Below are 14481 nucleotides of genomic sequence, written 5' to 3'. Positions count from 1 at the left end.
TTCGTCATTTCGGTAAACAATTTACGGCGAAGTATAAAATCAACAATTATTATATATAATCACTTGTATAAATTACATATGTTCATTAATTGTTGACAGTTCCATAGTATAATTATTTATGTATTGTTTTAAAATTTATTATTTTTAATATATCATAATTAAATAAACATTTTTTGCTGCATATGCAGCAATATTTGTTTATTAAAAAATAATTTTAGTGCCAAGAGTATAAATTTCTCATTCGAGTCAACGTTACTATATAACTGTTTCAGTAAATAGTGTATAGAGATAAATAATATATAAAATGATATATAATTTTATTAAGAGTAATAACAATAATGATTGGTCACCTTTAAGTATTTCTATTATACAAGTAATAAATCATTTAATATATATGTATACAAATTTATATGCTGTCGTGATTAATTGCAACATTTATATCTAAAGCATATACATATATTACACATACATTGAACAAAAAGACAACATTTTTAGCTTTTACTTTATATAACAACCACGATCTTTACACAAAACCTAAAGCTGCATTAAAAGATCAATTAAATTATGATATTGGAAATTATTCACACTGCTGCAAAATGAAGCAAATCATATGTTTAATTGTTTGGCTGTATCATATATGATCAATTCAAATCAAACCTTAAACTAAACTGGTTTTAGATTTTAATATGAAATAATATTTTTTTATTTACATTTGCTACCCAGCGCAACTCCTATTAAAAATTTATATTTTAAACAGTTGCTTTCAAAATATCAACTTAATTTTTATAGATTGGACACATCTTTATTGGGCATTTAGGAAGACATGCGTACCAGGGTAATAATTGTCATATTTAACTTATGAGTTTAAAAACAATACGAATTTAGACACTAATTAAAACCCTAAACAAAATCCTGAAAATTGATTGTGAAGTGCATAAAATCTTTATTCGGATGTTGCCATCATCTTGGCTGGAAACAAATTATGCATGTTAAAATTTCATTAAATACTTGAAAACACAAGATAACACAAAATGCAAATAAAATAGGAAAAAACAACTGGAGTCGATATATATCTATCGTATATACAGTGATTTTCATATATTGCAAGTTTCAGAATATTTCAACTGAGTTCACATAATACATTACTTGTTTGTGTTTTACATATAACTGTAATAATGTAACATCGCTTGTAACAGATTATGTATATAGTATATATATTTAGGAATGGTGATAAAAATTATATTGTTGCGTTTTTCCACCAAAAATAAATAAAAGTTATTTTTTTGCCCTGTGGCAATAATTTTATACTTTCACCTTTTTGTGATTTTCGCTGTGTACAGTACAAAAGTTTTTCTACAGTTTGGATGCACTGAAATGAATCAATACAGTTTGTAGAGTACTGCATAAAAAAAGTTTTGTATATTCGAGTAGAATAGCTATTACGCATTAATATAAAGACTACATATCATTCGGAAACTGAAAATATCTTAAGGAATTACGTGGTAAATTGTATTATTTTATAACCAATAAATTTGCGATCACGCAAAAATATTATATTTTAGGCAACTAATCGTAGTTAAAGCACATATGACATTAATTAAAAGACACAGAGACCGTATATTAATAACAATACGATCTTTTTAATTGTTAACAGTTTTAAGGGCATTGTAAAATGTTGCAGACAAATATTTATAGGGAAACTGTTTTAATGCTGTTGTAGTATATTTCAGTGATGAATTTTTGCATAGTCTACGCAAGATGACGAAATTTTCATTAAGCGGACTAAAACTGAGTGCCATAGATAGGCCCTGGCATATTTAATTGGCTATGTTGTAAAATCCAAATTATTAAAAAAGTATGTGTGCATCACAAAAATTTTTTTAAAGTAGTTGGCTCTGTCATTAACAAAAATTTCTAGGATAAAATATTGTTAGTATATCTCATTTTAAAATTTATTCGTTTAAGTATTGTTCCGAAATTTTCAGTGCAAGAAAAAAGAAAAATATATTTATTTTGTAAAATATTTCAAAACTTAAAAAAAATTTGTAGTGGTTAATTCTTCCGATAAAAAAATGGAAGGCGAAAGTATGGATGAAATAATCAAAACAATTACGACAGCACTTGACCACTGTAGGCCCGGCACAAACGACCAGATCATCAAGCGCATATCAAAGAAGCACAACGTAAGTGATTTTTTGAACATTTCACATTGGAGAAACCAAACTGAGATATAGAAACTCTAATTTATAAACACCCAATAATATATCTATATGTATCTATAATAAACCTGAACTGCCAGCAAGCAAGAAGTGAACATTATTGAAAAAAATTTAATTTATAAGAAAGAAAAAAACAAATGACGGATATAAATAATATAAATATAAATTAAATTTATTTATATTTGCTTTTTGTGACAAATATTTATATAAATCAATGTATTACTGATACATATACATACTGATATAAATACATAAATTTCCTATAGATACAAGAAGATATCGTACGCGGCATTCTAATTGGGCCCTTAGAGGGCTTAGATGAGGAGAATGCCGAAACCGGTAAATTAAGTAATTATGATGAGAACGATGAGGACAACGGTGAGGACGATGAGTATGTTGCTGAACGTAGAATGAATACACCCGGCAAAAAGTTTCGCCGGGCTAAAAAACTGAAGTAAAAAGAATCGAAGAATATAACTTCAGGTAAGAAAATATTATTATATTGTCAGTATAAAATCAGAAAAAACATTTTTCTAACACGATTTTAACGCAGAATACAAAAACTATGCAAAGATTAAAATTTAAGTTATTTCATCTACATGAGCCAAAATCTTTGCATAGAAAAAAAATAAATTTCTTAAAGAAAGTAAGTAATGGCTCCCTAATGCTAAGAAGAGATTAAAATAAACATCGAAAACAAAAATCTCAAGGTACGTAACTTTATTAGTACTGAGTAGAAATTAGTGAATAATTAATTGAATATATCCTTCTAGCAGTTTCTCGTCGGCGCTGGAGAAACTATTGTAGTAATTCGTCTGAAGAAAAATTGCTTAGCAACTAACAAATAACCTTTTAACCGTTATTAACAGATGATTCCGGCGTCTTGACGGTTATTATAAAGAACCTGATGAAGAAAAATCTTCATCACACTGAAATTAAAAGAAGATTTACAACGAGATCCTGGAACGGTTGATAAAACACCCTAATTGAATGATCCAGAACAGGATCTACCTATTTCTAAGTTGTGCTACATGAAAAACACCTTTGAGGAACGCATGTAGTTTATTTCGAATACTTGATTATGACTTAACAACTTTTTTCCGCGTTCCTCCTTTTCTATTTTTTTTTTGTTTTTATATGTAAGATATAAAATTTGGTTCCATGGTGCGTCCAGATAAACTTAATGCTAGCAAGGGCTAGAAAGACAGAAAAGGTGAGATCAATGACATTTAGATACTATTAATAGTTATTTAATGATAAGGCAAGACTTCAATTGGTTCTTATCTCTTTTCAGGAACTCTTTACCAAATAATGCAATGCTTAAGTTTTGACCTTTACTTGGAAGTACTTGGAAGAAAGGAAAACGGATACTTTTCGAAGACGAAATGCTAATATCAATGAAAATTGAATAAGATGACTATTGACCCTTATATAAAAGGTCAATAGTTATAACCTATATAAAAGGAATAAAACTTCTATTGAATTTTTCCTGTGCCCTGGAAGTATTTAGCACACAATGGTAATTTAAGTTTTTTGTATCTTTTTGCAACTCAGATCAATGGAAGGAAGAGTATGGGTTTAGAATATATTCGATTATTTATGAACATTTGTCCATCAATGTCGCTGATCGCAGATGCATGCATCGTCCAATGGATTGAATGCTGGCCAAGGATTCTTTTAAAGTGAATATTGATGATAATTAGCAAATTGTCGACAAGGATGGACAAACTGCTTAGGGACCTATAAAGAAGATTTCCATTGATCTTTTATTACTTCCCGAGCGTTTTTACGATATAATCTTATTTCATCTTAATAGTCTTGACTTTAACACAGGATTGATCGTATGAGTGTAATAATTCTTTAAATACTCAAATATGCAAACTTTGTCAACTGCTTAGAATTATTATAGCTCGACGATCGCAGATTTTGGGTTACTAAATATTTAAAAGTTGGAGCCCGAAGCTTTGATAATTTCCCATATCGCAAAACAAAAACTTTTTTTTTACTTTTGGTTAATAAAAAATGGAACAAAGAACAAAATATTTTTTTTTCTCATTACTTAAGCTATTTTGTATATAATAGGCCGCGTGAACATATCCAGCAGTCTTAAAATTCATCAATGAAAGAATTTTTTTGTTGGAACTAATAAATTGTTGAATATTAAAAACTCGACAAATGAGATTCTACACACATACAATCGATCGCACACCGACCGGACCAGAGATCGCAAGAACGAGAACGTCTTACAGTTGCAGTTCCTTAACGCAAACAGAAATGCTGAGAAAAAAACACTTTTACAATTACCCCGCAAACGCCATGGGCAACCTATTATTTTTTGCAATGCTTTGCGGTACAAGGTACGACGTTCGAGGTACGAGGTACGAGGTGAGCGAGTGAATTAGTGAGTGTGCATAGCGCGCCGCAAGGCCGTTTAACTGTAACCTGTAACTGCGAACTGCGCCACTTAAAACTGTGCCCAAGTTGCTTTCGTTGCTGGTTAATACTCGCTTACGCTTTATCAGTAAGGAGCAGGAAAAGGCACGACAAGACGAGACTAGGGAGGCGCATGGAAAAACTTGCTAACTTCAAATATAATAACTTTGAATGGAGACTTGCAGAGAGTGTTGCCAACTTAAAATAAACTATTTTACCACTACAACATAAAACAGGTGATATAATGAGGAGGCATACAGCTGGTACGTTGTTGATTTTACTGTTCATGTTTTTGTTGTTGGTTTTTCTTGTTGTACAATTATTCGGCATGTCTACTTAATCCTTCACAAAAGGTAAACAATATATTTACACTATAATTTTATATATTTAGTAAATATGCATAAAAAGCTTAATAAAGTCGACTACAAACTTTTGAGTAATTAATAAATTATTATTTATTTATGTTGAGAATAGTTGAGTCAGTGCACTTGAGCACTTTTACTCTCTCTAACTGCGAGATTTTTTCATAACCCATTTCTATGCCTTAACTGGATTATTGTTTATCACTTCATCAGACTAAGCAATAATTGACCTCAGATCTGCATACTTCCCCGGGGAGCCTGTAACCATTCTGAGATGCGATAACGCGGTGTTGATAAGCCTGTCGTTTTTGTAAATAATTTCAGGGCTCTATTCTTTATGTAACATAGGTATATATATAATGTAATAATTTATATATAATTCTAATTAAAAAATCGTGATTATTTGAACCAGCTTTTTGTTTAACTTTGAACAGACCATATAATACAAATGGATGCTAACTGTAGATATAAAGCAATAATGAGCTGAGACAATAAAAATCATATACGAAAAATAATACTGAATATTTGATTGTCAAATTATACTTGCAGATCTCTCAACAGAAAGTAATAGAAGCATATGATCTATAAAATTACAACATACGCTTGGTTGCAATGCTAAGTATGATTAGTGGTTTAGTTCAAAATCTAACACAGATTCATAAAGCAAATAATATTGAATATTTATTATTTTAAATGCTATAAATAACTTCCATGTACCTCAATTAATTTTTTGTCGTTTTGGTACCATTCCTCGCAAGAACCCTAGTATAGAAGAGTAGAGACTATACCTATCCCGCCGAATTTAGATAATTTAATAGATCTTTCGTCTTCACCGCTGAACAGTCTGATAAACTACCAAAAAAGTATCTTCCTAAGAGCCTACATCTAATGAACGCTTAAGCCGGGCATTCACAGAGAACATGTATTATGGTATCTTTTTCCTGCGGGCTTCTACAACTTCTGCAGTTAGGATTATGGGGAATGCGCAGTTTCTCTGCATGGGTTCCTATACACCAATGACCAGAAAGAACTGCAGTAAGCTTTGTAGTGTTCACGCGGTCTCTTTTGATGAGTAAGCCTTAGCAATATTAGAAAAAACAGAAATTTGACGTTAGTGTTTATAGTCTTATACTTTTTGCTTTGCAATATATTTCATTGAGTTACCAATTGGTAGCGAACACCTACGGACCAAGAACCCTCTATAATCACATTAACACTAGTTCATAACATTTTTAAGATCCTGTGAAATAGCGACACAATGTATTCGCTATTGCCTATTCAAATTTCGCAACTGTTGCTGTTTCCGAAGCAAAATAGTTGCATTGCAAGTTGTTGTCATGTTGGTTTAAGGCTTTAAGAGATTCATTTTTTTTTTTTTTTTGATTTTTGTGTAATGGCATTGCTTTTGGTTGCACATCTACAATTTAATGATCGGTATGGTAACGTTTTTTGCTGCTACCACGACTCCACATAGCTGTTGTCTATCCATTAGCAATCCGGTTAAATACGTTAAAAAGTTGAAATGCATTATGGCAACAACAAAAAGTCAGCATTAAAACAACAACTCAGGAAGGGAGCGAATGAAGTGGATTGCATCATTAAAAGGATTCTCTATATGGACATACATACATAAAAATGTATATTACTGGTCTGGTATATTGTAGTTGATGTTGATGTTGTTGTTGTTGTCGTCGTTAGTGTTGTTGTCTATAAATATGCTAAAGTATAGAAGCCGTTGTGTTGTTGTTGCTGTTGTTGTTGTTGTTTCTGTTACTGTAACTGTTGCCTTTATTGTTGATCGATCGCGTACAAATTGGAATTTTTATTTCATTTGTTGTTGTTTTTGTGCCATTTCAATTGAATTTAAGTGGGGAACTGTGCCAATGTGTTACCAGGAAAGGATTTTTTTATTTGCTGCTAAAATAAATATGTCAAGTAAGGCTTAAAAAGGAAATATTAATGTTCTAAGTAAAGAGAGTCTGAGTTAGAAACACTAAGAATTTCGAGAAATACATGTACAGGTATGTACGTATGTATGTACATATGTACTTCAACAATATTCTATAGAAGATTTCAAGAAATTCCATGAATCTGCTATGAGTTAAATCTATTTTCATTACATTTTTAGGAATGTGAAAGGAAGTATATAGAGATGTGAACTTTGACAATATAGCTCATAGTCTAACTTTACCAAAGTCGAAACATTACAACAATTAAGCTTATAGGTAACTGCAGATCGAATACTATTTTAGTTTGGGAATAATAGTAATTTTGACAGTTATTCCTATATCTTTATAGTGATATGTAATTGCCATTGAACTTAAAAGATAATCAACTCTAAATACAAAAATATACAAAATATCAGAAAAATCCGAATAAAATTATGACTACTTAAAAGTGAAGTTATAGTAAAATCAAGGCAGATTAGAAACATTATTGAATAAAGAATTGGTTGGATATGAAAGAAAAAAAAATAAATAATATTTTTTTTTATCTAAAATTTGCCACATCATTCACTAAAGTAATAAAGCCAGATACTGAACATGGATCCAAGTCAAGAAAAAAAAATTAACTTAAGAACATTTAATTAATATAAGGTATAACTTTATTAATATCCATATATCAATATAGTATCAATGTTTTATTACTTTAGTTAATGATGTTATAAATTTTTGTTTTATATCTTTTTAATATATTTATTTGTTTTCTAATAGTGCAAAAAAAATTAAATAAATAATAAAAATTAATAAACAAGTGTACTTTATTTACAATAATTTCGTGAAGTGTATGCCGAGTCTCTCCATACAAATATATATAATATAAAAATAATCACATTATTATTATATAGATAATAACTATCTATATACATATATAGAAATATTAGACTTCTCTAATGGATCATGTGTAATTAGTCACAATAATATATTGAAAAATATTAGTTAAGATATGATATAAACATATACACACATAAATTACCAATTTATTATAATAAACCAATAGATTTTTAAATGTAATTAGGTATTTTTGTACAGTGAAATATATTATATTATAAAAAAAAATTAGAACAATTAGCTTAAAAAATTGTTTAAAAAAAAACATTTGATGTAGAATTATATTATACATATAGTTATATCTTACTTATTTGTTATTGTTTTTATTTTAAAATTCTCAATTAAATATATTTCACTGTACTTTAGCAAAGTATTTACTACATTTTAAGTGATTTTTTATGGGATCGTGATATTTTGAATGTGACAAATAATTAAAAAATATTCAAATTTAATATAGAAACTTACCTTGGGTGGTGGACCGGGAGTTTTTGTAATTTGCGATTTTTCAACGGACGGTGAGGGACGTTTCAGTCTGTTGGAGGCATCTAAAAATGTAAAAAAGAAAATTTTTCATAAGGCTTATTTCATATAAACTTATACAATTATTTAGTAATATCTCTTGCCTCACAAAATACCAATACATAGTACCCAATGGATCTGAAATTGTTTTATATAATCAAGAGATATCACAACAAGTTGTTTCCATTATAATTCGATACGTGTATATGTGAATGACTCTATCACTGGATAGATTTTTGTCTCTAAACTTCATATACTACTCGTAAAACGCAGCAATTACATTACATACAAAGCATATTAATTGATTACCTTTTAGCTCAGTTCCATTTGGTCAGATATTACTTCAAATATCTTAAAGCATACAAACCAACAAAAGTTGTAAAGCAATAGATATGAGAATAAGAAAGTTCGGTAACTTCAAGGGTCTAAGGATAACATCAACAACTAAGAATAATAAAACTTGCACAACAAATTAACAAAACTCCAGAAAAATGTGCGAATATAAAAGTCAAGTACGGCTTTGGGTCAGTTCATTAAGGTGCGCTGACTCTGAGCTTCAAGTTTGGCAGGGCACGAGTTCGATTCCTGGTACTTGCAGTCTCAAACAATTATTTACGAATAATTACAATAATTATTCCCAAGAACACTGATGATGGGTATTTGGCAATACTCGAAACAGCTGTATGATCAGCCAAAAATTCAATTAATTAAGATAATATAAATAAATTTTTGTTGTTGTAATTCACTATTGTTCGAGAAACCTCTTTAAGAATAATATAGAAAGATATATAGTCGAACTATGAAGAAGAGTAGTCATTAGTTCATTAATGTAAATCAGCGGCATACACGCAGTGGCTCAATTTGCTCACTTTACCTAAAGAATAGGAAGGAGTCAATAACCAAAAAAAGCATATAAGAATCCTAGAAGAGCGATACATGGTATAACAGGCTCTGTAATTTATTTTTGTATTGTCATAAATTATTCGAAATTTATACAATTCATTATTCTGATACACTTAATATGAGTGCGTAACAAATTATATGATAAATTATTGTCAGTATGTCTGGGTAAATGACTCTATAGTATATTACGTGCAATGCGATGCTATTCGGCAAACACTAAGAAATCTTACAGATAATGTATCTTTAACTAATTGTTTGTTTTAACAAAATCAAAGTGTTAATATTATTTAAAGATATAATTTAGGTTCTCTTGTTGAAGATGTATTTTGTTTTTTTGATAGATTTTTTACCCAGCGGTGATATGGGTTAATAATTCGGGATGAGGCAATAAAAATATTATTTAATATTAAATAATTTATATATAATTGTGATTCGATTAAAATTAGATACCTTCGTCAGTAGTATAGAAGTTGTTATCAAGTAACCTGTCATAACATCATAACCTTTGCTACAAAATCAATAATCTTTGCAACATGTTGATAGAATGGAGTTTCTGTTTAAATCAGATTATATCAGATCAAAATAAGCAGATTAAAATGAGATACCTTCGTTGTTATCAAGTTACCTGTCATAACATCATATCCTTTGCTATAATATCTATAATCTTTGCAACATGTTGATAGACTGAGGTTTCTGTTTGTAAGAGGTTCAGATTTCTAGTCGTATCTCTAGCCCTAATGTTGGTAAGTTCTCGACGAGAAATATTCTGATTTTAACACTTAAAGCTGAGCATTTTCTATTCAGTTCAGTTCAGTTGTCACACAAATAATCTACTGGAGAGACTATCATCTATTGTCTATCTTTCTATTTAGCTATCTTTCAATCTTTTAAATTATGTATCCAGATATTTATATCTTTTTAATTGTTAGTGACATGGTGTGATCATATTTTTTTATAATTTTGTTTTTCACGAAAACAACAATTGTCGGCTTTTGGTGGATACGTTGGTGCGTTAACTTTTGCACATTTCACTAAGCAAATCTACATATCAGTGTATCTACGTATCTGAATATCTGTATATCTACACGGTTATTAATATGAAATTAGTATCAAAATTACATCCGCTGCTGCATGTTTTAATTCGTGTATTTTATTTGGGGTTCCAGTTGCTGTAAAATTTTTATTTAATTTTGTTTTTTTTTTATAAAAATTTATGTTTTTCATAGCTTTAAGCGCTTTTTGTACTTTTCTGTTATTTATTATTTCAAACACGATTTTATGGGCGTTAATATGAGTTTCTTTTTTTTGATTTTTCTGATTTTTTTGGTTTGTTGTCTGAGTTATTTTGCTTTTTTATGTAATTCATTTGAAATTAATTGCAATAAAACAATTTTTTGATAATAAAAAAAGATTACTAGCCGTTATAGCGCAAAAAATTTCAGTTTTGATGTACTTTTTCTGTTTACACGAGGTTAATTAAGAGTAAAAATGAAAGTGTGTTTGCCTTTGATATTCGCTTTATTTGCAATAAGTAATTAGTAGTTACGTAATTTTAATGTTTATTTATATTTGAATATTTGTTATATATATTTGAATTTTATCTAACAACTTAATAAAATTATTACATTATATTTATTTAACAATTTTCTCAGTGTGAAAGATCAATTCAAACCGAAAACTGAAAACTGATTTTATGTAATCAGCAAATGCAGCGAATCTCATTCATTGTCAGATCATGACAGTAACAAAATGTTAACAATATAAGATACAGATAGTTAGAGTTTTGGATTATCGGCTCAAGTATTTTTCATTGTGTGCTCATTATGAACAAACATTTGATTATCATTACATAACGCTGCACTTTGTTTCTAATAATTTTTCATCGATCTTATGTCAAGTCACTTGAAAACTACTTTTAAAACCACTTAGCATTTAAAATATCATCTATAACGGCTACACATTTGAAGAGTGTACGGCAGGCTGAGATTAACATAATTCCCACTTCAAGTCGAGTTTGAGAGATGCATCATTATTAGCTCCGATGAGACCCATAGAAACATTTTATAAAAAAAAAAATAAAAAAAAATATACTCAAATGCTTAAAGTCATAAATGAGCATCAATAAGCAAGTCAAATTGCACTTGTCATGCACCGACCACGTAACAAACAACCAAAAAGTATCTGGGAAATTAGAAAAACCTATTAAAATTAGAAACGCCAACGTCACAGAAATATAAACAAAATGAATTGCAGATTCATTGATTATGGAAAAAATCAAAAATCATTCTCGAAACCCATTGGAAGGCGCACACACTTCTTCAATTGCAATACTGGAGCCTCACAAGTGGCAATAAAAACTTAAACGCATTATTGCTGCTACATTGCGTGAAATTAAAGATACTTGATAATAAAAATATATTGAACAAAAATTGTTACAATTGTAGTAATATTGAAAGTCACATAAAAAAAAAATATAAAACAAAATAAAATCATACCGAAATATAATTGTTTCTTTTCTCTTTATATATTCTACATATTCAAGCGCAACATGCTGCAGCAACATGTTGCTTCACACTTAAATGCTAGTGTGTTTAACAAAAGCCTGATTATATATGCGGTTTAAGCTGTGAAATTTTTTGTTAAAAACAATGCAAATAATGAAATTCATAACAACAAAAGAATGGTTTCATTTTCGATACTTTGAAATCAATTTCAATCAACGCATCAATAAAAAGAAAGCATTCGTTACACTCAGATTTCAATTGAAAACAAAAACCAATACAAAAGTATCTAATATTATTAAGGTTAACATGAGCTGGTAGCAGCGGGTATGTGCGGGTTAAGTATGGGTTTGATAGGATTACAAATGCAATATTCCATATAACATGATCTACGTTTATTTATAGATAATTTTTTTGTTGTTGAATTTGATATGCGGAGAAGCTCCCGACTTGACCGAGTTTTATTTGTAATCATTAAAGAGTGAAATTAAGAGGTGTTGCAGATCAATTTCAACTTTTGTTGTTGCGTGGAAATGAATGATAGCTACTTTCTTAATGATGTGCAGTTGCAGTCAAGTAGATACTCGTGTAGTAACAATAATAAGAAAAAATGGTTTTGATGATTTGTTTTCTCATATCTGCTTAAATTACTATAAGGTTTAATTAAAAAGTTAGCTTTCTAAAGAGTTTGTATTTATGAGAAAGAAAAATGATTGATTTCATTAAAGATATTCTATTAAGTTTAAGATAATGATAATTGTGAGAATAAAATAAATATTATAATTGGAGATTGATCAAATTTTCATTTTCATTTTGATTTAGTGATAAAATCTTGGTCCACTACTTTCCGTTACTTAAAGCCCACTATCTTCCAAGCGGACGTACATGCTATTGAGGTCTGTGATCAAATCAAAATTACCGAATAATAAAAAGGCACCCATATCGATATGTTTACAGATAATTAATCACACAAATTATAGTACGCTTATATATTCTCTTTGGGAGGCTTGGTGGGTTGCTATGTCATATTGTAACAACTGACAAACAAAAACAGTGTAGTGCCTAGGCACATAGAAATCAATAATATTAGATCTACAAGCAATCTAACACGAACTAGATCAGTTAATCAATTTTATGAATAAAAGTCTTACTGCGAAATGTGTTGATTCAGAACTACGACTCTGCTAGAAAAATCGATTATAAATAAAGCAAATCACTAGTAACACTTCGGGAGACATGACTTCCTTAGTAGAACAGAGCTGAGCTATTTAGCATTTTTTTTTTGATGGGTCACTATAGTCTGTGCCTCTGCAAGGCAGAATGCAGTCTTTTGTTTTGGTTTAAATGTGAAGGAGAATACTAGGCAAAGAGCTCTTATTATCGTCTGATATTAAAAAATCCTAACAGATGACATTTTTAACTAAATTCGAACAGGTCAGTGTTCTGTATTTTTATGGGGTCAGTTTGGAACTTAAAAAGTAGTACCATAGGCCCACTTTTTCACTCTACTGGAGCTAGTACTATGTTTATTTCTGTTACTAAGCAGCGGTAACCAGCTGTAATAAAATAAAACATTAGCCGACTACACCGAAAAGTAAAAACTAATAATGCTAACCAACAGCACTAAAAAAACTGAAGTAAAAATGAGAACAATTTTAAGAAAATCTTTAAAATACATATTATGAATATTGAAAAACCATATTTTTATTTATAAATACAGGTGACAAAAGTATAAAAGAGTTAAGTAAAATATACTCGTATATTTAACTTCAATTTTTCCATATCAGAAAAATTAATTAAACCGTATTCTGACACACCCATTTTTAAGTCGCAGCAACTGCTTTAAAAATAATAAAGTGAAGTTTATTAATTAAAAAATTTTGTTCATGTAGGACTATCGACTGTCAAGAGAGTTGTTTACATTATTACTTATTTTTGTATGATGTCAAACCCAATCATTTGATTGTCACACTTTCTAAACCACTTAAAGTACAATCACAACAAATGAACCAAACTAAGGGGAAAACACGCACTTGAACTGTGTCTTTTGTGTGTTTTGTGTGCTAAGAAATCAGTAACTCCTTTTAATATTGACGACAGCGTAACAACATAATACTCGTACGTCGTATATTATCAAACTAGTGCATAGCTATGGAAAATTGCTGCCAGCACAATGTTGACAATTGCTTCGAAGAAAAAATGAAAATAATGGTAAATCAACAATATTAACCAAAGAGGGTTAAACAAAGTCAACAACTAAAAACTGAAAACAGAAAACTGACAACATTCATAAAAGGCAACTGCAAGAAAAAATGCAACTCATAAAAGGTAGAAAAATGATACTGCAATTAAGCTCGGTTGGGTCGGTTACAGATACAACAACTAAAGCAACAACTGCACTACTTGTAATGCTATTACTGGCAGTGCCCATATCACAATAAAGCCAAAGTTGGCTGAAGAGAGACACGCGCCTCAACCATTTTTGTTGTTACGTTTTGCTGTGAAGGCACCAGCGAGTGACCTAAAATTCATGAAAAAAGAGTCTCTAATAGAGTTAAGTATCTTTGCTTAATTAACAGTATCTGCACTAAATGAAGAACAAGTGTTTTGTGCTGTTGTTGTTTTTGTGTTGCTTCTTTTTCTTTTCCTGCGGTTCTAGGAAAAGTAATTGATACTTAGTAATTAAATTAAGTATTTACTATAATACGAAAAC

The 14481-nt window shown here is 29.7% G+C and overlaps 2 protein-coding genes across 3 annotated transcripts in view; one reads left to right on the top strand and one right to left on the bottom strand.

The window, feature by feature from the left end:
* The window catches only part of LOC119671749 (MICAL-like protein 1), a gene marked incomplete at its 5' end in the record, with an annotated part of 39583 nt that extends 31193 nt beyond the window's left edge, over positions 1–8390 (bottom strand). For both annotated transcript variants that reach the window (XM_038082510.1, XM_038082511.1), the window contains 1 exon segment: positions 8311–8390. In XM_038082510.1, the coding sequence (XP_037938438.1) occupies positions 8311–8390 (80 nt within the window).
* LOC119671751 lies at positions 1952–2702 on the top strand. The gene is made up of 2 exons (XM_038082512.1): positions 1952–2183; positions 2486–2702. The coding sequence occupies exons 1-2, from the start codon at positions 2073–2075 to the stop codon at positions 2675–2677; spliced, it is 303 nt and encodes a 100-aa protein (XP_037938440.1). The 5' UTR covers positions 1952–2072; the 3' UTR covers positions 2678–2702.
* Positions 8391–14481: the final 6091 nt, after the last annotated feature.

The sequence above is a fragment of the Teleopsis dalmanni genome, chromosome 1 (genome assembly GCF_002237135.1).
Source record: "Teleopsis dalmanni isolate 2A chromosome 1, ASM223713v2, whole genome shotgun sequence".
Taxonomy (NCBI): domain Eukaryota; kingdom Metazoa; phylum Arthropoda; class Insecta; order Diptera; family Diopsidae; genus Teleopsis; species Teleopsis dalmanni.
Note: the sequence above shows the minus strand (reverse complement) of the source record. Positions and strands in the feature narration are given on the sequence as shown.

Bases quoted from the DNA above. Each gene is read 5' to 3' on its own strand.
- LOC119671751 (XM_038082512.1), top strand. From the start codon at position 2,073: ATGGAAGGCGAAAGTATGGATGAAATAATCAAAACAATTACGACAGCA. The intron at 2,184-2,485 runs GTAAGTGATTTT...AATTTCCTATAG, and splicing joins GCATATCAAAGAAGCACAAC to ATACAAGAAGATATCGTACG.